Consider the following 25,548-nt stretch of genomic DNA (forward strand, 5'->3'; position numbering starts at 1 on the left):
ACAGAGGTGAAGTGTAAATATAATTTTGTGGGTTGGGCCATTTGTGCACTGAACATCTCGTATTTTAGTCACAATCTTTTAGAAAATTCCACTACCTAACAAATCCAGCTAACTCTAATTACTGCCATGCCCGCCAACAGTGCAGTGCACAGAGAACTCAGCTTCACTGAAGCTTATTGTATTAATTCAGCACATAAATTTTTCAAAAACATTTAGAATAAATTTGTGCTAAAAACAAAAATTTCTCGTTATTTCGAAAGTTCAAACTCATGATATTTTAACCTGAAAGGATTTGAAACACAACATAGTTGCATTTTGCAAAAACTAGGTTATTTCTAATAATCATGTAGTTATGCTTTATTTAAACTTCAATGCTGCTCCATGAAGAACTCAACACTTTTTACTTTTCTCTCCCTTCCCAACATTCCTAATTACAAAGTGTTCGGAAAGAACACTACTGATAAGAAAAGGGTGACCAGATGTCCTCTTTTATCCGGACATGTCCTCCTTTTTAGGCTTTTGTCCGGGGTCCGGGCAGACTTTTTAAAACTCAACAAATGTCCTCCTTTTTTGTAACTTGTATGCCTGATATTTTGAAATTATCTGATTTAACGCCTATTTCAAGTAATTTGCTTGTAGGTGGCAGCATCGATGAAATATACTCTTTGCCAACATCGTAACTCCTTTTGCTCCTCCTTGTTATGGTCATTGCTCACAGGCAGCTAGTAAATCGAGAGATCAAGACATCAAGGTGCGAATGTAAATCCATTTCCGCATTCTCACCTCGTAATCTGTCTATTCTGCCCATTTTCTGTCCTCTTTAATAATTACACTTCCCTTGACTTTCATGCTAACTGTACAATCATTATTATTATTTTTATCGTAATTATTTTGTAACAAAATAGATATTAACATACTTTTAAGTATGATATGAGCCTAAATCTGTACTGTAAATATTTTGTAATAAAATAGATATTGATGTAATTTAAAGTATAATATAAGCCTAAGTATAAATCGACGTATATATTTTCTGTCCTCTTTTCTACTGATGTGAAACTGATCACCCTAGATAAGAAAGTTTCATAACTCAACAATCAACACATTTATCCAAATGCCGTCTGCTGTAAAAGATACAGGATCCTACCAAGTTTTTAAAGTGATCAATAACTTTCTACATAATGCCATTTTGATTAAACAAATGAACATATCAACGCGAAAATGTCTGCAACATGGGATAAGTGTTACTATCATGAAACTTAACAACAATAACATTTAGTGGAAATCAAGAGGAATGAAATTACGGTCTTGCCACCATAAAAACTTCGCGAGTTTTTCTGTCCCCTGCAGCAAATAGCATTTATATAAATTTATTAGTTACCGAGTTATAAAACTTTAACGGTAGTGTTTGTTCTCGACAGTGTGTACTGCACAATTAAGTATAAAAATAAGAACCATGTGAAATGAAGTTCTAACACTTTTAATTAAATTTTAATTATTACACCATATATATATTCTTAAATCCTCAATACAGGATTGCTTAACTTAAACACACATATTATTTTAGTGTTATTGTTCATTACGATGTAGTTCATGTTCGTAAACCAATTTCCATGCAACTGAACTCCTGACATACATAATTAAATGCATAACATTACAATAATCTTAAAGATCAGGTAATGACAGTCTAACATATAACTATTTAATATGAATTAACACATAAAATATATAGAATACGTAAACAAAGCATAATTTCTATGTCAGAACTTCACATATAATGATAAAAGTGCGTATAACATATACATATAAAAAATATATCCCTCCCTCCTCCCAAAGTCAGTCTCTTAAAACCTAGACCTGAGTATTCGACGGCTCAATTCTTCTGTTTCACTTTCCTTGACCCAAGCCTGAAATTGTGGCCTTGACATGATCGGGTGCCTCTGTGTCAGATATACAAGCCTGTCTGGCACAACACACCTAATTTTATCATTGATACACCCATTTCTCAAATAGTATGTACTCATCAGGTTAAAAATAAACTGTATATATTTCGTGTCCATGCACATCATAGAACTTCCTGTTGCAACATCATTGAAGGAAATGGCTCTGAGGTATTCTTCTGTGATTATTGGCACCACATAATCCACCTAAATAGAAAAACAAATCTGTATCATTAAATGGAACATACTACTCTTTATACATATGAGGGCAGTTCAATAAGTGAAGCACATAATTTTTTTCTCGGCTGCCTTTCATTGGAAAATAACGAAATTTTATACACATCATCTTTAAAACTTCCTACATTTCGTCATATAGTTTCACTGTTTTCCGTTAAATGGTCGTGATGTACTCGTAGTTTAGTTTTAAGGGGAGATTGAACACCGAATTGTTCAAAAATTGGAAAATTTGTTTTGTTTTTGTGTCATTTTATATTTCAATGTATCTAATTTTGTTGTTATTGTTGTTTTTGTTTTGATTTTCACACATTTTCTATCTCCAGGGATATATTACCACGCCCCCTTTTGTCGTACAACTTGTCATACCCTTATAACTCAGGGAAACAGGCAAGAAAAACAAGAAGAGACAGAAAGAGGAAGAGAGAAGACGATGAAGACGAAAATATGAAGCTGGAGAATTTTAGGGCGATTTCTTAGTAAGTGAAAATAAAAAAAACTTTACATTCGTTTTTTCTGAATGTACATTTTTGTGTCCTCAGGTGCATTTTTCTCAGAAAGTACTTGAAATAAAAATTTCAAATTTCACTGAGCCTCTTATTACAACAAAATCTACGCACTAAACCAAATGTAATATAATTTAAACAGTTACGTGAATATAGTACACTATAATTATAGATATTTAAGTAAAAAAATTTAAAAGTTGAAAAATATTTTAAAACAAATTTTAGTAAGAAGCAACTATGAAATGAGGTTATATATAAAACTAGGTTTGTAATATCTACTATAAAGAATTCAATCATTCAGCTCTTACAATTCTTGAGAAAACTGCACCTGAACATAAGAAATTTAGTATTGTAAACATAGCCTGTTCAATCTCCCCTGCATGTGAAACATGTACAAAGCAGGGAGCTGTGATTGAATTTCTCTTTGTGGAGCAGGAAACAATTGCAACATTCACAGGCGCTTACAACATGTCTATGGGGATCGATCAGTGGATAGGTGTATTGTCAATCGTTGGGTTAGCAAAGTGTCAGCGACAGAACGAGGTAAAGCGAGACTATCAGATCTTTCAAGCTAGGGACAACCACATGCTGTTGTAACATAGGAGACAGCTGAACACACTGATAGACTTATTTGGGACAACAGGTGAGTAATATCCAAACAACTTGCTGTTTTAAGTTGGCATCTCTGTGGGTAGTGTTCACACAATTACCCGCCGTTCAGGCTATTCAAAGGTGAGGCCACACACAAGTGTGCACACTCGTTAAGAAATCACAAAACTTGGGTGGACTGTCCTTCCTCAACCGCCCTACAGTCCAGATCTCGTACCACTGACTTTCATTTGTTTGGTCTGCTGAAGGATGCGATCCTTGGGAAGCAATATGACAATGATGAGCAGGTTATAGGAGATATCAGGACATGACTGAGAGAAAGACCAGCTGAATGGTACCGAGATGGCATACAGGCTCTAACATCTAGGTGGTGCAGGGTCATAGATTGAATACTTACTTATGGCTTTTAAGGAATCCGGAGGTTCATTGCCGCCCTCACATAAGCCAGCCATTGGTCCCTATCCTGAGCAAGATGAATCCAGTCTCTACAATCACATCCCACCTCCCTCAAAACTATTTTAATATTATCTTCCCATCTACTTCTCGGCCTCCCCAAAGGTATTTTTCCCTCCGGCCTCCCAACTAACACTCTATATGCATTTCTGGATTCGTCCCCATATGTGCTACATGTCATAGATCTGAATAATAATAATAATAATAATAATAATAATAATAATAATAATAATAATAATAATAATAATAATACTTTATTTTTTTTTCTGACAGAGTTATGACCATGAGGCCTTCTCTTCCATTCAACCAGAGGATAAAAAGGAAATACATGAATGGAGACTACGTAGAAAAATAGGTATTTGTAGCCAATAAATTGGGGAATAATGTGATATATTTGGACTTATAATAAAACGAACTTTGAATGAGAAAAAAAAATGATGTGCATTACTTATTGAACCACCTAGTATTATATCTGAATTATAATAACATATTAAGTTCCTGTCCGATATATATTTTTTAAATTTTAGTAGATTATTTTAAGATGCTTCTTCAACATCTTAGGTTATTTAGCGTCTGAATGAGATGAAGGTGATAATGCTGGTGAAATGAGTCGGGTTTAGCACCGAAAGTTACCCAGTACTGCTCATATTGGGTTGAGAGAAAATCCCGGAAAAAACCTCAACCAGGTAACTTGCCCTGACTGGGAATCAAACCCAGGCCACCTGATTTCGCGGCCAGACACGCTAACTGTTACTCCACAGGTGTGGACTCCTGTGCGATATACCTATAGTGAACACAGAACAACTATGAGACAGGGCTAGACATGACCGCTATTCTGCAATCAGTCAGTGAGATTGCTGCAACGTAGTCTAGTTAACAACCATGCAAGCCTGCTATGGTAAAGGCATTTTATTTCTTTCTTTAAGTGCACAAAATGTATTATACATAGGATTTTTTTGTAAAGTCATGAGAAAGAGCTATTTTTATTGAAGTTGACTGTCCAAACCCCATGTCTATCCTCGCTAGCCAGCAACTCTTGTTTTTTCGAACTGAGATATAAGAGATGGGACTGCATTTCTCTATCACATCAGATGTTACAAGGTATCGGTGAAGACATGTCCCAAGTTGATTTAATATGTAATTGTACCAGTAATCCGCGTGTTAGTGACACTAATCACAAAGTTTTACATAAGCATGGTTTCAAGAAACTGTCAATTACATGAGTGCGTGACAGTAGCTACAAATTTCGACCAAATTCGGAAATTAACAACTCACACTTAATGTGACCAGACATCCTGCTTGAATGGGACAGTCCCATTTTCAGACAGTCTTGCACTAAAACTAGACGCAAGTGCAAGATAAAACAACTTATATTAAGTATGTAATTTCTAGAAATTGAGTTAAAAATTGTATATTTATGTGTAAAAGTATAAATTGTGATTATGTTAATGTTAATGATTATGTGTATATACTTTTTTGTGAACTATTAATAATGAATATTCCAAAAATTAGATGAGATAGCTTTAGAAACGAGCCACAAAGTTATTCATTTGCCTCTGTATTATTGCTAATATAACACTATCGAGCTCCTTTGGGGAACAATTAAGGGATTAAGTGGCATTATTAAACAACAGATTTCGACTTGCAGAAGTTGATCAGCTCACGAACGAAGAAATTGACAGAATTACGAGAGAGAACTGGGTATCTCGTATTATACATGCCGAAAAGCTACAAGAAGAGGATTTTCATAAAGAACGTGCAAGAGATGACATCGTTCGGAATCTCATTATAAATCTTAGAGACTGTGAATCTAACACCAACATGAGTGAACAAGAAGAAGAAGTTAATGATGATGATGCTGATGATAATGTTCTGGCAGTTCCCTTACAGCGCTGTTTAATTGCTTCTGTAAGTAAGGCCAATGTTTCGTGGTTTGTTATGTTTTCTTTTTTTTTTTAATACGGTAGCATCTCTTATATTTATATCAGACCTATGTGACAAATAATTTTGTTCTTGTCTTTCTTCTGTTTGTCAGAATCTCACATCATTATGCCAGTGAAGTAGTTTGGTTCAAGATTACTCTATCACTCAAAGGTGCAGCATAAGACAGAAAGAACAAAAATACTAAATACTATCTTCTATCTCTGTCACACTCTCTGTGTGTCTCTAATATCAGCAACAGCATTCAATTGGCCTGGGTAGCATAGTTAGTATAGCGCTGGCCTTTTGTGCTTGAGGTTGTGGGTTCAATCCCGGCCCAGGTCGATGGCATTTAAGTGTGCTTAAATGTGACAGGCTCATGTCAGTAGATTTACTGGCATGTAAAAGAACTCCTCCAGCACACCGGCGATGCTGATATAACCTCGGCAGTTGCAAGCGTCATTAAATAAACCATAATTTAATTTTTTTTTCAATTCATTTATCCCATGGTCAGTTATTTTGTGTTCTCTACAAAGAGCAAAACCTTAAACAAATACCGAACACGAAGTCAAACTGCTAATAACTAAGATGAATTTATGGATTTCAAGAAATCAAGAAAATTATGTTGGACATAAATTTGTAAACAGAAGTTATGGATGTAAAGAACACTGTTCTTGAAGTAATAGGAAAGACTATGGTAGTACAAGCATCTGAAAAATGTTACGTCACAAAATAAAAAAAAAAAATGTTAGACTGACGAAAAGGAAAGTAAAGGGCAAAGGAGCAATGGGTGGATGAGATTACATGTAATATGAATTATCATAATCTGACAGAAGAAGAGGTTGCTGACAGACAAAAGTGGAGAAGCAATATTAGCTTTTTGCTATTTAAGAAATCCAGAGAGCTCAATAATCTTGTCTATACTTCTACTGCCTCTGCATTTAATATCCATTACAGTGAAAAAGTTGAACCACAGTAAAACCCAGTTATGCCGGACCCCATTAAAACAGATGTAATATAATCATTTATGCTTTTCGCACATTTACACAATGCATAAGATATAAGACTTCTTTGCGTGCATCTTTACAGCAGGAATTAATGTGATGATACATTATATAACAGTTGACAACCAAAAAACTAGTAGAAACACAATATGAAGTGCAAAAAAACTTGAGCCTATCTGACTTCAAAAATTGATTATGTAATAACATCACACCAATAAAGTCAATTTGCATTGTAATTAAGAAAGTTAGAAATTAAAGTTTTCCCATTAATCTATATTATAAAAAGGGCAGATGTAAGTAAAAAAAAAATATATATATATATATATATTTTTTTTTTGTAGATATAGAAAATATGTACGTAAATTTTCGACCATTTCACAATTATAACACAATAACATTTCTCGTAGCATAAATTCATTTCACCACCTGAATATTTTAAAGTTTATTATATTACTGTAAATATTTAACAAGTTCTCGAGATATTTACCTGATGGAAGCAGCAAAATATGAATTCTTCAGGATTGCTATTTACTGTATCAAAGTGTTCATTTAGAATCACGACACCAATGCGTGGCAAATCCTCCCTCGTCTTCCTGAACACTGCAGCAACCTGCTGTGCTGTATGTAGTCCATCAGATGCGAAAGTCAACAGAACTTTACGTCCATATGTTACCTGCAAGAGTAGGATATAAAAAGTGCAATGTGAAAATCTGGGCTGTAGTTGGAGGAAATGAGATACTGGAGTAATGGTGAAATGTCAGAGTACATGAATATCTTCTCAACTAATGGACGAATTTTCATTCAGATTCAAGATCTATGAGTCAATTCATCTGAAAATGATGTACAAGAAATACAATCATTTCCACTAAAAAAAAAAGTTTCCATTTAGGAAAAAAAAAATGGTAGTTTACTCATAACTACACTTTTCATACACAAGATCATGTGATTAATAATATGGCATAAATCATTCTGTCTTCAGAAATAATAATTATTTATATACCTCTAATTACCATATTTTCCTGACTATGAATCGAGTGGGCCCAGGTTCAAATCCTGGTTGGGAAAAGTTACGTGGTTGAGGTTTTTCTGGGGTGTTTCCTCAACCCATTAAGAGCAAATACTGGGTAACTTTCGGCGCTACACCCTAATTCCTGTATTTACCTGGCTATTTTTACTTCCAAAAAGTTTCCATTTAGGAAAAAAAAATGGTAGTTACTCATAACTACACTTTTCATACACAAGATCATGTGATTAATAATATGGCATAAATTATTCTGTCTTCAGAAATAATAATTATTTATATACCTCTAATTACCATATTTTCCTGACTATGAAACGAGTGGGCCCAGGTTGGGAAAAGTTACGTGGTTGAGGTTTTTCTGGGGTTTTTCCTCAACCCATTAATAGCAAATACTGGGTAACTTTCGGCGCTACACCCTAATTACTGTATTTACCTGTCTATTTTTACTTCCAAAATTGGCGCAAGGTCTTATAGGTGCAAACTTCATAAAATCACTTGGTTTGGGAGAGGATTAAAAATACACTATTTTATTTTCAACTTATATAATATAGATATTTATAACTAAAACGAAATTATTACAACATTTTGTATTTTGGCTTTTAAAAAGTAAGGGACATACTATAGTGTCTAAGTCCTATGGCAGATTAAATATGGTATTAAAAACCTTTTCAGGAAAGAATTTTACGACTTCAAGACGTTTATATTACAGTAATTACTTCGCAAAAATAACTTAATACCCATCAGAGACAAAAACGAAAGTGACTTTTATTCTGTAAAAACTGTAAATATTACATACAAAATTACTTTCTAAGATTATTTTCTAACTCTTTTAATGGGTTATATAACAATGCTGGATAATCTGAGTGGTTACCTTGTTTTAGTAGTATCATAAAGATATTTTGGCAAGATGAGACTTGGGATTTGGAAAACATCTTGGAAATATCAACCAGTAGTCAGTTCAAGTGGGATTCATGCATTTTCTTTTTTGCAGCTTCATGACTTTTGTTTGTTTTTATGTTTTTTGGTGACACAATATAACAAACTACAGGGTGGCGCATGAAATGTCATACACTGAAAATATCTATTAAATTGCCGCCATCAGTTTCAAATTTTTGGGCTAATCTGTACACTGTCTGTCTGCAGGGAGTCCATCTCGTACGAAAATAAACACGAAAACGTTCCTGAGTCACGGCTACACTCTTTGTTTCAGCGTAAAACAACACAGTCTTCACTTTCTGTTTGAGCGTCAACCGGCCCTTGTCCACCATGTTTCACAAATCTCAGCGGGTGGCACTGCACATGTGCGACACTGACAAATGCTGCATTCTACTGAACCATGCATGAACTAAGGCTACTCGTCACAAAATATGAAAGTTCTAAACCCAAAATTAAACGTTTTATTAGATATTTTCAGTGTATGACATTTCATGCGCCATGTTGTATAGTCATTTACTGAACACTGTAACACTGATCAGGTACTCCATTACCATTTATCTATCTTTCATACTAGTGTAAGTAAAAAATTCAAATTTCATGGATCCTCACAATACAAGTCCTTTACCAATAAACAGATTTTAAAAAATTACTACCGAGGTCATATGCAAAGGTATGGAAAATTTAAACAATATATTACCTCATTTTTAATTTCTATTGTTATCTAAGAACAAGTAAATAATAATCTAATAGTAATATACAGAGCTAAAACTATTTCAGCAAACAGTCTAAATAATAAAGCTGTATAATTGCTAGTCTAAATAATAAAACTGTATAATTGCTGAAGGTTTTAAATGAAATTCGATAGGAACTAGGAAACTCGGACCTGTGAACTTCTGTAGATGAAACGATGGAGTCCATGGTCGCGATATGTATCAAATTTAATTGTTGGAAAGTTGTGCGAGGACACATACATGCGTGTGCATGCCAGATCTTACTCCTGTCGATTTCTGTCTGTAGGTATGGAGGAGAAGTGTACAAAAACAAAGTAAACACAAGGGAAGAACTGATCGCCCACATTATAAATAATGCTGCCCTCATAAAAGAACGATAAGATGACCTCAGGAGAGCAACAGTTACTGTCGTCAACAAAACGACAATAAGCACTGAACTGTTAAACTGTATTGATACCATGTAAATAAACAATAAATGTAATCATTGAGCCATCTGTTTTTCCTTCTTGCCACTTGTTAATGCTTGTTATGCGTATCTCCACACCCATTGAAAATTAGACGCATGTTTATTTCAAATTTTTACTCAGAATAGTCCATATTACCACTCACTAAAATATTTGCCGCTAGCCGTACCCATGCGCTCCACTGCACCCGTTAGAAATAAATATATAGTAATTACATAATTAAAATAGGAAATTTGATCCAGGGAATATTCGTGTTTGATAGAAGGATAAATCGTTTATTATGTTACTTAAATTGTATTAAAAAAATTAAAATGCGATCATTTTGATCCAGAGACCACTCATTTGGTCATAAAAATTATTTTAGGAAATACAGAAAATGAATGCCTATCAAGTTTTCTGTGCATAAGAAGCTATTTTAATCTTACCTGTCCTCGATTCTCTCAGAAGTTACTGTAATAACATTATAGCATTATGTCTATCTAGAGAAACTACACTTTCCAATGGTGAATTAATAATTCATTATACAAATTGGTTAATTTAGTTTCCAATATTACTTCATACAAACACAGAAACATTCTCTGTAGGCTATGTTTCATAGCTTTCGATTCTTGTTGTCCAAGGCCCCTTATAAACGAAGTCATTTGTTTTTTATTTCATTAGATGGCATTATTATTGTAATTTTGAAACTCATTTATTTCATTAATATCAGTCCTATCAAAATTTTGCATGGAATGAAACTCATCGGAAATTATTTTTAAAGAAACTTTTGTTATGTAATATTTTTCATGAAAATTAATAATAAGGGAGATATTTCGATTTATTTAATTCAAGCCCCCTTATAACCCCCCTTTTAAATAAAATATTTTGAATCCTACATAGCCTACATTCTAAGTTACAACGAACTTAATTTATATTCCAATTTTCATATAAATCGGTTCAGCCATTATCACGTGAAAACGTAACAAACATCCAGACAGACAAACATACAAACAAAAATTTCAAAAAAGCGATTTTCGGTTTCAGGGCGCTTAATTATATATGTTAGGACCAATTATTTTTGGAAAATCGAAAATTACCAGAAAATTTTCGGCTACAAATTTATTATTAGTATAGATTCCTCTCGAATCACTATATTGTATATTTTCTAATAATCCTCACGAGTTTATGTTGTCAATGGTTTGGAAATTTCAAACCTCTGTCCTCAACAACAAAACAGGTTTTAGCTAATAAATGCTATTTCTTCAAGTAATTAATGATGTAATTTCACATAACCATGGCTAGTTTTTAATGATGATATTTTTTTAAATAGTACGATTACGAACCTTATTATGAGATTTACTGTTTTTGTGATTGCTGTTCTTTATAATGGCAACTGCATTCTGGTTACTTTCCTCTTCTATGCACGGAGACTGCATCCTTCCATACTGCTGAGAAATAATCGTCTTGTGTATTATCTCTCTAAACTCAAAAGGAGCAGCTGGCTTGAAGAGAGGCCCGATTATATTCCTGTTCAAGCTTTCTGCACCATTTTCACTATCTACATTTCCTGTGGACAGAAGAATTACTATTACCGACAAATTTTTATGTGTGTGTTAACACATCCACCATTAAAAACAAATCCCTAAAAAGTGCAAAGACAAATCTCTACACTGATATGTACACAATATGTGATCCGTTGGGCAAAAAGGAACGTGAAGTCATGAAAGGAAATTTACAGGAGGTTGCGGTGTAAAAACTGCGTTTCTATGTTTTGACATCTTGTGCTACCTGTAATAATAATAATAATAATAATAATAATAATAATGGCTTTATTTAACTTGGCAGAGTTAAGGCCGTAAGGCCTTCTCTTACACTCAACCAGGATTAAAACTTGCTTACATAATTGAACATAAAACTGGATCAGAATTAAGTAATTACATACTGATACAATTTAGGTACATAATGAGATCAAAAGAGGTAGTTACATAAAAATTTACCTCATAAAATAAAAATAAACATAGTGGAATACATATTAATGTTGTTAGAATCAAATACGAATCACATAAAAACAGAAGCCAATAATTCAATAAAAAAATGTACACAGTAGAAATAAAAATAAACACATTAGTATACATATTAGTATTAGATTACAATTAAGTAGGATTCACATAATTAAACCAGAAACCGACAATTGAATAAAATGTACACAAAAAATAGATTAATAATAAAAAAAAGCAACACAGTGGGATACATATTGGTGTTAAGTGATAAATAAACACGATTTACATGATTACACAATAAAAATAAGAAACAAAAAAAAAATAATAAAATAAAAATATAAAAAAAAATAAAAATAAATACCGTGGAACACATTCCATTAAATATTTGCAACGTGTTAGGTCTGGCAACTCATAAGATATTTCTCTAATTTACATTTAAAGGAAATTAAAGTTCGGCAGCCCTTGACTTCAGGCGGCAGAGAATTCCAGTGACGAGAAGTAGCAACAGTGAAAGATGAAGAATAAAGAGATGATGTGTGGAGTGGTATTTCTAGCGTCTTATATTGTGATTGAGTATTTAAGTTATGATACTGAAAAAGACTGTGGAATCGGACAGATAAGTAAGAGGGAGTAGAGGTGTGCAAAATTCGGTATAAGAGAGAAAGGGAATGTAACTTTCTCCTCTCATTTAACCTGAGCCACAATAATTTATCGAAAGAAGGCGAAATGTGATCATAGTAGCAGACATTACAAATGAAACGAACACACGCATTATGAACACGTTCCAGTTTCTGGGATAAAGCCACCCTGAGATCACTGAATAAAGCGTCACAATAATCGAAATGTGGCATAATAAGAGTCTGTACAAGCGTCTGCTTTAATTTAGCTGGATAGTGGTACAATCTTTTTAATGAGTGAAGAGTGGAAAATACTTTCTTGCACATGTGTTTGATATGCGTGTCCCAGGTAAGGTTAGATTCAACCTGTAGGCTTTTTTTTACATACTGAACTAGGACGTAGTTTTACACAGCACTTCTTAAATACCTAAATCTTTCTTATAGTTGCCAAGTAAACAAGTGAAAACTTTAATTGTATTTTTCTCGAAAAGTACATAATGTAATATCAACATTCAACAATTAATATATTAAAAACTATAGCACCTAGAACCATGATTTCTTTTTAAATGATCAGTATTTCATCCTCTTTTTGAAACCACAAAAAACAAAAAATGAAAAATCCGACTATAGGTCCCATTTCCTGCAACTAGTCACATATGCAATGTGGGCAGCGGTGTACAACAAAGTTGTATTAGACAAGTGATGCAATCTACAATATTCCTTGTAATCCTGCCATCCTGATTCCATCAACAGCAAAAATGTCATTATCGAAATCCTGAAGATTTAAGGAAGATGCAGCACAAAACCTTGAAAGTTTTAATTTAATTAATTCAATAAAACTGTATTCGATTCATGACTTTTAAATAGACAAACCAAACATGTTAAGTTTTGTAGTACCTGTAATTTGTGTAGAAAAAGTCACACATTTGATGGAATTTCAAGTATCAGAAGAAAATGAGCAGACAAATATCTAATTTCTTGCTTAAGGGGGCTCATACTGGAGCAGTGCTGCGGATTGTAAACCTTTCAGAAAATTTTAATATCTCAGAGATAATTCAGCGGGTCTTTCTCATTTTTTGTACACAAATAAGTGGTATTTTGGCCTCTCATTTGGCATCAACGAATTTATAATTATCATAATAGCTCATTATTTTTATTTACAAAATTTAAGCGAAATAATTTGCTGCTATTTTTTAAATTATAAACATATCTCTTGAACTAATTGTTCAAATTGTTTCAAATTTTCGGGATATCTTTAGCCATTCAAACTGTAGAGTATGAACCACTTTCATAGAGATATAATCATAATTTCACAAATTTTAAGTAAATAATGTAAAATAAAAATGACTTTCTTAAGACAAAATAAAACAAAATGTAGGGCTAGTTCAAAACTTTGTAACATACAACGTTCACTGTGGTCCACCCTCTTAACACTGCATTTCTGGAGTCAGAAATAAAAAAGGAACTTAGAATCTGACAGTTGGTTGGGAAGATACTATGTTTTTCCTCTTATGCTGCAGCAAATTATTTCCTTTAAATTGTGTAAATAACAAAAAAATTAATTAATTTGATAATTATAAATTTGTTGATGCCAAATGAGAGGCCCAAATACCACTTACTTACTTGTGTAAAAAAATGAGAAAGAGCCAAAGAATTATTTCTGAGATATTTAAAATTTTGTGAAAGGTTTACAATCTGAAGCACAGCTACTGTATGAGTCCCCTTAAATTAAAAGAAAGGCTAATTAAATCTGCAAGGAATTAAAAAAAATCTATTACCACTGAATAAAGATTGGTAATCATATTATAAGGGTACATTACACTATGTGACTTGAAGTATGACAGCAGTGCATGTCTGCATTGTACAATATTTTAGGGCTATTAACATAATTTGGACCCATTAGGACGAAAAAATAAGAACAAAAAAAGCAATGTTGCACTTTTTCTGTTTCAACACTGTATTGCACTGCACAAAAGGAACCAACATTATTAAACGAATATTAAGAATTAAGAATAGCCACGAAATCCTGTGAAGGGTAAGGGCCTCCTGACTATGCAGTTCCTGGTTAGCCACTCTGGGAATGATGGTCATTTCTGTAATGTAATAGTTTGGGATGCTGTCTGGGTTAACACTGAAGAGTCCACTGTTCACTAGTCACTGTTTGGAATGTAAGTCACTTTGTGATTAGTTTCCACTGTTGTCGGTCTTTCGCTGTTCTTGACCGTAGATGGCTGAATCTTGATCTAAGTTCGTCTGCCCACCTTGTCTTCTGTCTTCCAGCGTTGCGTTTGCCAATCCTTGGGTCCCATGTCATAAGGATGTATGCCCACCAGTTCTCGTTGAGTCGCATCACGTGTCCTGCCCATTTCTTCTTCAGCTTGTCAACCGTCTCTGCTGCGTCTTTGAGATGTGTTTGTCTCCTTATGTCTTCGTTACGTAGTCTGTGTCTAAGTGTGATGTTCAGCATCTTCCTCTCCATTTTTCATTGACACTTTCTGAGCATGTCCCGCTCAAAACGAATATAATCGTTCCAAATGTCTTTTTACCACGTTTTAATACTTTTTTTCACTTCACTAGATCAATCATCACTATATATTCCCTCTTCTAGCCGCAATTACAGCTTCGATCCTCTCAGACATGCTCTAAATATTTCCGGTACCCTGATGATCCAGGTTGTCCCACTCCTGTTGCATGACTTCCCTGAGCTGGTGTAAGTCTTCTGGTGCAAGCATCCTATTCCGTATACATCTTCTCAGCAAATTCAGTAAGTTCTCTATGGGATTAAGATCTGGATTGCGTGCTGTCCAGTCCATTCTCTGAATCCCCACCTCTTGGAGAAAGTTGATGACACATTACGCTACATGGAGACGGGCATTATCCTGCATTAGAACGAAGTTGTCCCCGATGAAAGGTGCAAAAGGTACAACATTGTTTGTAAGAGTTCCTTCCACATAGCGATGCGCCATGCTCAACGAACACCAGGTCCGTTTTTTCTTGCATACTGATTCCATCCAGATCATAGTGGAACCTCCTCAGAAAGACACTCTATGGGAGAAGGTACAAGAAGAATAGTGCTCTCCAGACCTTCTCCACACTCTCTCCCATCCATCTGGAGAACGTTGGACAAACCCAGACTCAACTGTAAAGAAGACATTAGACCACTGCTCTAACGTCCAGTTGGCATGTCGATGAGTGAACTCAAGTCTTGCAGTATGGTGCTGCTGAGTCAACAGGGGTCCTGTGACAGGTCTTCCTGACTGCAGGGTCGATTCGTGGCGACATCTCCTAACTGTCCACATACTCACTTCCAATTTAAGGTCTTGATGGAGTCGATTTTGGACTTGGACGGTAATTGTATGCTGATCCTGCAATACTTGAAGCCTTATAAAGCAGTCGTCCCTCTCAGTTGTGGCTCTGCTATGACCTGATCTTGGCATTCTAGTGTACGAATTTATTTCTCTAAATTGTCTCACAGCTCTGTGAATGCCTGCAATTGATGCTCCAAGTCTCTCTGCTACATAGTGATAAGACTTTCCATCTTCAATCAATGCAACAGTTCTTGTAGAGAATTCTGGGCTTAACAGTATGTTGATCATATGATAATGTCTTTGTAACTGTGTCAAACAGTGAACTAAACACGTCTCTTCATCGGCTAACTTCAAAATCACAAGCCATCCACAAACAGATGGTGCAATATTGGTTAACAAAGCTTGCCACAGATGTGTGAGTGGTAATGGTAATAAATAGGGGGTGGATGTTGATGACTTAAAAATCTACTTAAAATGATCATTAAAATGCCCTTAAACTATTGGAAAAATGACATGAAATTAAAAGAAAATGACATTTAAATATTATTCACCGTACTCGTACCACAATTTCTTAAAAATTAGTCACCTTGTTTCAATGACTGCTCTGCAAATTTCGGAGAGAGGAGGCAACTTCCTGGAATTTTAAGGGAAAACTATAGATTTTAATGAGGGTTTACAATGTGTTTCAATCAGGGGTGGTCCATGTCAGTGCCTTCATTCTCCGTATCCTCCTCCTTCCGCGCTTCACTTTTGTTACCAGTTCTTCCAGATGAGGGAGTGTGGGCACAGCGTGCATTCTTGCAATCTTTGTGTTAAAAATACTGTCTACTACAGTAGACATCCCTTTCAAACCATGAGGACACAACGTCCTATCCAGGACATGGTGAAAGTTTCCCGCCTTCCAAACAAATTCTAGAGACACTTAAACTAAGCTGCTGTCAAGCATTTTATATTACTTCCATTGTGTGAAGTGAAGCCTTCAGTGGAATGAGGGTTGGACTTTAGAGTCTGTTCCAAACTATAAAACTCAAACTTCACTGTTATTCACTCATTCAGTAGGAAATTACTACTGCCCTATTTGATTAGAAAATGATTTAACAGAAGTATCAGTAAAGAAGAAAGTAAAATGCATTCCAAATGATCTAAAAGTTCTTCAAAGTATTAAAAATGACCATAAAATGCCGGAAAAAAAAAAAATAGAAATAACCTATTAGTTAAAAAACGTCAAAAAATATAATATCATAAATTTTTTTTACACTGATATTAACACAGAAAGGATTTCTATATTAATAGGCATCGTCCTAATGTGAAAAATAGGAAGATGACTTTTCATCAACATCCACCCCCTAGTAATGAACAACGAAAGTGGCAAACAATACTACCTACCTAGACTTTATAGTAGAGCCCTCACTTCCCAAGGCATAAGCAAAGAGGAGGAGTCAAGCCGGAAATTACAATGACGCAACTATAGTACGACTTTACTAAATCATTTCCAAGAAACCTGTAATATATGTTATCACAAATCTCACAAAATCTATTGGGACTGAACTTTGAACTCCACACTGTAAGTCCAAAGTAGTGAGGTACTCCCTTCTGCCCCCACAGTATTCATTTCTAATTTTAAATTAACAAGTTACATTGTTCAGAAAATATAGTTACCATTGTATTACTGAAACAAAAGCAGATACCAAGAGAACAAAAAGGCATTAAACCTCAAGACATGTCAGTCACAACACTAGAGTGAAAAGAAACAAACGTGAAACTTGCAAGATACAAGACACTGGGAACATATTTAAAAGTGAAAAAGAAAGAGGCTATAGTGAACTTCCATGCCAATACTTATCAGGTGAGTGTGTTTAACTTTCAACTACTCTCTGCCCACAAAGCTGTACATTTTCCACTTCTGGCAGGATTGTATATGTTCAATGTCAAGTTTGAAGTAAATTTCCAAATAAGTATCATTGAAAATACTTACCATCAGAAATGGAGAAGTAATCACTATCGTCATTGTTCATATAGCTTCCCAGGATTTCATCTGCCAAATCTACAATCAAGAGAGGATATAATTAATCAAAAGAAGTAATAACAGTTGAAATAAAACCATACACTTTCTCATTGTCGGTTGCTTTTTCTATAGGGGAATCCAGAAATGCATATAGAGTTTAGTTAGGAGGCCAGAGAAAAAAATACATTTGGGGAGGCCAAGACGTAGATGGGAGGATAATATTAAAATGGATTTGAGAGCGATGGGATATGATTGTATAGACTGGATTAATCTTGCTCAGGATAGGGACCATAGGTGAGCTTATGTGAGGGTGGCAATGAACCTCCGGATTCTTTAAAAGCTATAAGTAAGGTACATTTTATATAGCAACTACTGGATATTTTAAAAGAATTTTATGTTAAATTGTGTGAATGCTACATGATATGGTAAATAACTTCGTATAATACAACTACTTTGAAAATGTAGTTGTGACACGTATCGAACGTTGTGCACTTTATTTAAAACTTTTCCTTTTAAGAATTTTTCTGCCCATTACTTAATATTTCTTTATGCTTAATTGTCATTTGCAGTTTGACAGAAATCTAATACATTACACATCCATGGTACCGGTACTACAAATGGCAAGATCAATTGAGGGGCATTTTCACAAAACTCGTTATCTACATTTTTTTCGATTTTGAGGTTTTAGCATATCCTTATGTTTGTGGGTCAGGAGAATCAGGAGGTGCTATCAGAATTAAGCTAAAGTTGGTAAATATATCAGTAAATTGATCTTGAAATAAAAGAGATTTTTCAAAACTCGGTATCTACAGTTGTGTATTTTAGGAAAGAGTTGTCTTGAAAAAAGGAAGATTTTGTAGATAACGAGTTTTGTGAAAACACCCCTCAATTGTGCTCTCCATTATCTATCCATGTTAAAATGTCATCTCCTGCTTCTCTTTCTCCTTCAAGATATTCTCTCTCTGACCCTTCTGCAAATGGAATGAATCTATCTTCATATAAACACTATTCCCAGGGGCGAATCTAGCTACTTGGCGCCTCTAGGCAGAAAAAATATTTCCGCCCATTATTTAGGCATGAATGTACCACCAAATAACCAACATGAACAATACCGTAATAATAATAATAATAATAATAATAATAATAATAATAATAATAATAATAATAATAATAAATACATGCATACTGAACTTTTCAAAACAAGTCAGGCAATGAGTGGTCTATGAATAATCTCATCACTCAAAAATTCTTCCAAGTCATCTTTGTAATGCTCTTGGAGTCTTCTGGCACTAATAGTTCAGTGTTGTTTCGTCCAGACAAATGACTTAGAATCTCAAATTTGGTATAAAACTTTTCCAATGCTTTTTTCAGATATCAATCTGTCTATAATAACCAGAAATGTTTTTTAAGGTTATCACGTGAGACACAGTGAGAGGGCATAACATTGAAAAAGTGCTATGATCGCACTGTGACATTATTATTGAAAAAACTGTCCTTTATCCCATTGGCAGATCGTTGATTAAATTTGAACTGATTGTTGCCAATGTTATTTATATCTTTTCCACTGTGGGTTTAAGATCATGTACTCTTCTAAAGAGTAATGAATAAAATAAAAAAAAAATATCATAAAAATTAACAGTAATAGCAAATACTCTCTAACATTAATACTGGAAAGTTCACGATAAGAGAGGCGAATGACTCATCAGTGCTATCTAGCGGCAGGAAATGTTGACAGTGAGGATAACGTGACACGTAGCATGGTAAACTGCATCTAACAAGAGTTTTGTACTTCAACATGTGGTGTAAGTCGTAAGGATTATTCTCATGGTTGTTCCACAAAATGTCAGGGAAAAGTGGAATTGTTTGTTCTGTGTTCTTCTGTAAAAAGTGCGCTTGGCAAAAAGATGCTAGATCGTTCTTCAGATTTCCGAAAGATACAGATAGGTGAGTGAGTAGTCATGTAAATACGAGTAGTCTATTACTTTTCTGCCACAGGATGATGATGATGATTATTATTATTATTATTATTATTATTATTATTATTATTATTATTATTATTATTATTACAGTACAGAAGACAGTAGATAACTTGTTCTGTGACCTTATCATGTGTTGTGGCATCACCAATGGGTATGGAGAAGGAAGATAATTAGTCTGAGATGAACTTTCGTGTCAGTAGATTCGTATAATTTTAATCATGAAACAAACTCTCTTTCTGTTAGCTCATTCTTTCCCCACTCGCACGATTCACATGACAGGTCTCGTGTCATCATCATCATCATCATCATCATATTACTATTATTATTATTATTATTATTATTATTATTATTATTATTACTGTTATTTGTTTTTGTCTTATAGATGTGCCATATGGGTAAATAAATGTAAAAGACAGGACCTAGATGAAACGTTTAAAACTAGAGCAACAGAGTATCTGTACAAAAATCACAGAACATGTTCAGATCACTTTAGATTATCGGACTTCAATAACCCTAATTTGAAAAGTCAGGGGTAAGTAAAAATAAAGTGTAATTGGAAAAGTACCGAAGTTTCAAATGAGTCATAGACCTGTTAATTTTTAATTTTTTTTTAATAACAGACTGAAAAGAACAGCTATTTCTTCACTGAATTTAACAGCTCCTTCTTCCGAAAATATGGGTCAAAGTATGATGAAAGAACTGCGAAGGTCCCCAAAGAAACGCATTAGACCTTCCATCGAGCAGGCGACAGGTTCTCCGATTCCAGACAGAAACGATAATAGTCCTCTACCAGTCAGACAGTACATTAGCAATAACATGTTCTCTGTGCTAAGTAAATCAATTATTAAACTGCATAAAACTACTTTACTTCCATCATACCAAACACAATTTCTTTATAGTTTCTCCATATATAATACTGAACGTCATGACTTTTTCAAACTAAATAGACGCATATTGTGATATGTAACATAAAAATACGAATTATTGATTTTGTGAAGAAAGTGTATGAACTCATGTTTTCTCATAAAAACTGATTCAGTTAGTTATTCGCAAAATATTATTTACCTAGCCCTAGACTTTCAAGACGTAATTAATATTTCACTAAATTAAGTCCCTGTTTATTTTTTAAGATGCAAGAAATCCTAAAAGGTCAAAGATGGCTCAAGATGTTCAGATAAAGACACTTTCTAAGAAATTGATTGCAGCTCAAAAGTTGGTATCTAAACACAAAAAAATTATTTCATCTCTTCGGGCGGAAGTGAGAGCTCTGAAGACAACCAGTTCAAATACTGATTTAATAAAAATTGTTTCTAATGATGAATTCATTATGTCGCAAGTGCACTTAAAAAGAAAGAAAAAAATGGGAAGGCGGTATTACAGATGCCTCCGATTTGGATGTAACTGTTGACGACAAAAATGTATAGCATACAAATGAAGAAACCGTGTTGCAAGAAAATGCAAGGGCTTATGTTGCAGGTTGGGTGTGTAGCAGAATAAATCACGAAATTTGTCGAAGAAATTTATCTTGTAAAGAAAACCCCAACGATGACATAACAACGCACATCGCAAATAAAAAATACTGTAAAGATTCAAAAATTGTTTTCCCTAATGATATTTCTCTAATGCTCAGCCAATTGTGTTCTGATGTTTTCAAAGAAATTGATCATGTTATTTGTAAAACTAGAATTGGTGTAAAAAAAGAACTAGTTAAAATGGTAGTGCTCCCTGTTAACATGTCGATTTGCAGTGACTGTGCCAATGTCTTCATTGATAAATATTTCAATGTGTTAATAAATTGTTACATCAAAAATAAAATGGACAACCATATAGCTAAAAAACAAAACAAGCGATATATGAAAGCTGCTAAAGTCACGCACAACTACATTTCATCAAATTTGAAAATAGGAGAATTTATCAATTCATTTCTATTCTAATAACTTTGTAATTTGTTATTAATTAAAAATGTTATGAACAAAGTGACTGTAAAGTATACTATTTATTGCTTTGCAGCTTCTTATTGAAACCAAATGCACACCTCTCCTCTTTTCTTCATGTAACCCAGCACGACACACGGAGTGTGCGAACGTTTCAAGCCGCTAGATGGCAGCACTGTTACTTTTCGCCGCCGCTTGCAATGCTAAACAGGAAAGCTTTCCAGTATTAATGTTAGAGAGTATTTGGTAATAGCTTAAAAACCATCCCCTCAAATCTGCCGCCCTAGGCAGCTGCCTAGTCTGCCCCTGCCTATTCCATCTGGTTTCAATGTTCTGAATCAATGTCTTCGCTAGTTTAGTTACTAAACAGGATCATTTCATAAATCCCACAATTTTATGTTATGTTCTGGATGAGTGAAAAGCATAAAGAATTTTTTCACTTAAGAATTTCCATTCCATATATGCCTTAATGCTATACTGATACAACGCATAACACACAGCAAACATTCATGACTTTCCAGAGCTTTCTTGATATTAGGTCCCTGGTCTATTACAAAAGTAACTTTTTGAAGTCCTGAAGGAATTCACGCCTAGCTCCGCTACTTGATCATATATTCTGTGAAAATAATGTTCATCAGATTTAATGACTTTGGGGAACTTTGTCATTGGGAGGACAATGTTTATCTCCCGTCTGTCCTCAAAATTCTCTATACAGGTCAATGTGACTGTCCTGTAATAGGTTTCTGACAGTTGTTAGTTCAGAGGTCGCACGTCATGGCACATTGATTTTTACCAGCCATATCTTGTCAAGAGACAGTCTTTGGGAAGGCAAAACATCTTGTGTGTATTTGGCACGTGTTAATTTCTGAAACAGACTATTGAACCTCTTGTCACTAACAATACTCGAATCACACACATATGTAAAATAATTTTTATGAAAATTCACACACTAAAAAGAATCCGAAATTTCCTTCCATTTGCTCTCAAGAAGAATTTAGTACAGTCACTTTTGACACCTCATTTTGATTAGTGACACACTCTACACTGACCTTAACATGAGACTGAGAGACAAACTACAGCATGTTTTCATAATGCATGTGTTTGATTTATTTGCAACATCCATAGATCTGACCGTATCTCACCTTCTCTAATATGCTGTCCTGGGTCCGTCTCAAAGAGAGAAGAACTATTCATTCTCTCACGTTACTCTTCAATATTCTTCAAACCTCTAACCCTAGCTATTTAGCTTCTCGTTTTCAACATTTGTCCTCATATTACGAAATAGATACTCGCTCACAACACCATATCACACTCTCCATTTCTAAACACAGAACATCCTCCTACTCTTCATATTTCACCGTCTTTGCAGCTCATCTCTGGAACTCTCTACCAAAGCATGTCAGAGACTGTCGGACAATATCTAGTTTCAAAAATAAACTAAAATTGCACTTTTTCAATTCAGATTCCCTTCAATTAAAAGCCCTTTTCTCTGTGACAGTTTAGTAAAAAAAAAAAAAAGAATATATGTATTTCTTTTTCTTCCTTTTTTTTTTTTTTTTGTTATCTTGATCACAAGATGAATTTATTATCATAGCCTTTTTATTGTGGATTTTATTTAAAATTCGTATTTTTTCTTTTTTTAATTATTTTATTACATTCCATTTGTTGTATTCTTCGTTATGTTTTCCCTGTTAACTATTTGTATTAAATGAGTTGCTTTTAATTATATTCCAATCTTCAGATCTGTATTTTTACTTTCTTTTTTCTATTACGGTATTATTTTCATATCGTTTAGTGTCGATTTTGTTATGCTATTATTATTATTTTTTTGTAATATGTTTAGTATTCTATTCTTTAACTTTTTGTTAACATTCACTGCTTGTGTACTTTGTAACCTGGTAGAGTGTGAGAGAAAGCCCTATGTCCTTAACTCTGCCAGTATAAATAAATATTATTAATGTTAAAGGGGTGAAAATCTGTGGAGCACATGAACACATACTAGTCTCTAATCACAGTTTTATCTGCCTTGAAATCTACAGTGCTTAATCACTATGTTCCCTTTTACTTATGTATCTCCATGACTGTCGTGCTATCCTTATAAATAGGCAATGCCTTGCAGTTCTCTTTCTGGCATTAAAAAGATATTTGTATCCTTTCAACTATCATCTGAAAGTGTTAAAACTGGTATTATTTAATACATATTCTTCATGAAAAACGTATTTGTAGCATTAGTTTTTACAATAATGTCAGAAACTACAAACAATTTGAAAACATTTATTATTATGACGAAATATTTCAAATTAAATAATACTATCATGTCTATGATACAGTTTCAACACATCATCAGTATTCATGTTACGAAATGCTTACCTTAAAGTTCTCATAATTACTGCTATCTTGACCTAGGCCTAGACGCAAGTTCCATAAGCTAATTTATTCATCACAATTTCCTTTGGCCTCACAGCCGCTGTATAATGTCTTTTATTCAACTGATCCTCATTCTACAGTATTTTCATCACGCTTTCATTTCACAACCTATCCTTGGTTGCTTACAAGAATAAACAAATTTTCGCACTCTCACAAGCTATCAACAACCCCCCACTCAACCTTAAACTGCCATGCCGTCCTTGGGGCAATAAGAATGGTTAGACAGGCAGCGAGATAGAAGAGAGACTGAAAGATTATGTGACCAGATACTCAGGATTGTGTGAATATTAGTCATTGACGAGATACACTAAACTCTCGCTAATCCAGTCCTCATTAATCCGACCTCTGAATTGTCTGGCTTCTTCTAAAGTACTTTCTAACACTTCTATTGTAATAGTCTTCTGAGGAATTTCCACCGGTGCCAAGTGTTACACTGAACTGTATTACACATACTTCTTCAAACAACTCAGGAATTTGGCCCAATTTTTAAAAAGGGAGTTAAACAAAATATTGAGAACTATAGGCCTATATCCCTATTATCTGGGTTCTCGAAAGTCCTTGAAAAGGTTATGTACAACAGATTAGTCTCTTTCCTAGAATATAATAATATACTGTCAAATTCTCAGTTTGGTTTTAGAAAAGGTAAAGGAATCAATAATGCTGTAATATCGTTTATCGAATCAATCCTCAATGCTAAAAACAATAAAGAACAAACCGTTGGACTTTTCCTGGACCTTAGCAAAGCATTTGACATGGTTAATCATGAAATTCTAATCTGGAAACTACAACAATTTGGCATAAGGGGATTAGCAGGGAATTGGTTCATCTCGTACTTAAGCAATAGGGAACAGGTTGTACAAATTGGCTCAGTAAAATCAAAATCCGTTCCTATGCCCCATGGTGTCCCTCAAGGCTCAATTCTTGGTCCAATATTATTTCTCCTATACATAAATGATCTCCCGTTAAATATAACTGAAGGGAAAACTGTCTTATTTGCAGATGACACAAACATAATACTGAGTGATAATAAGGAAGAGAACTTGCAAATGAAAATTAATGCAACATCAACGAAACTAGACAAGTGGCTAGCAAATAATAAGCTTAAATTAAATGTAAATAAAACTGTATATGTATCTTTCAATCAATATCCAACTGACCAGATTCACATAGTTCTTAGTAATACCATAATTAAGGAAGTAGAATGCTCTAAATTTTTAGGTATATGGATAGATTGCAGTCTAACATGGGAAAAGCATATACAACATCTAACTGAGAAGCTGAGTCGCTTATGTTATGCTTTTCGAGTCCTTGCGAAGATATCATCCATGGAACTTTTAATATCAGTCTATTTTGGATATGTTCATTCAATACTATCATATGGCATTATTACCTGGGGATCTTCACCAAAAGTGACACAAGTCCTCAAATTGCAGAAAAGAATACTCAAAATCATTAAAAAAGTTCCTATTCGGACTGAAAGTATA

At 34.1% G+C, this 25,548-nt stretch overlaps 1 protein-coding gene across 1 annotated transcript in view; it reads right to left on the reverse strand.

The window, feature by feature from the left end:
* Window positions 1–1,461: 1,461 nt before the first annotated feature.
* The window catches only part of LOC138701409 (uncharacterized), a 39,726-nt gene continuing 15,639 nt past the window's right edge, over window positions 1,462–25,548 (reverse strand). The window contains exons 4-7 of the mRNA XM_069828267.1: window positions 17,695–17,763; window positions 11,138–11,361; window positions 7,151–7,336; window positions 1,462–2,144 (exon numbers count right to left, since the gene is read on the reverse strand). Of these exons, the coding sequence (XP_069684368.1) occupies window positions 1,842–2,144; window positions 7,151–7,336; window positions 11,138–11,361; window positions 17,695–17,763 (782 nt within the window). The 3' untranslated portion in view covers window positions 1,462–1,841. The remainder of the gene's footprint in view (window positions 2,145–7,150; window positions 7,337–11,137; window positions 11,362–17,694; window positions 17,764–25,548) is intronic.

The sequence above is a fragment of the Periplaneta americana genome, chromosome 6 (assembly GCF_040183065.1).
Source record: "Periplaneta americana isolate PAMFEO1 chromosome 6, P.americana_PAMFEO1_priV1, whole genome shotgun sequence".
Classification (NCBI taxonomy): Eukaryota; Metazoa; Arthropoda; class Insecta; order Blattodea; family Blattidae; genus Periplaneta; species Periplaneta americana.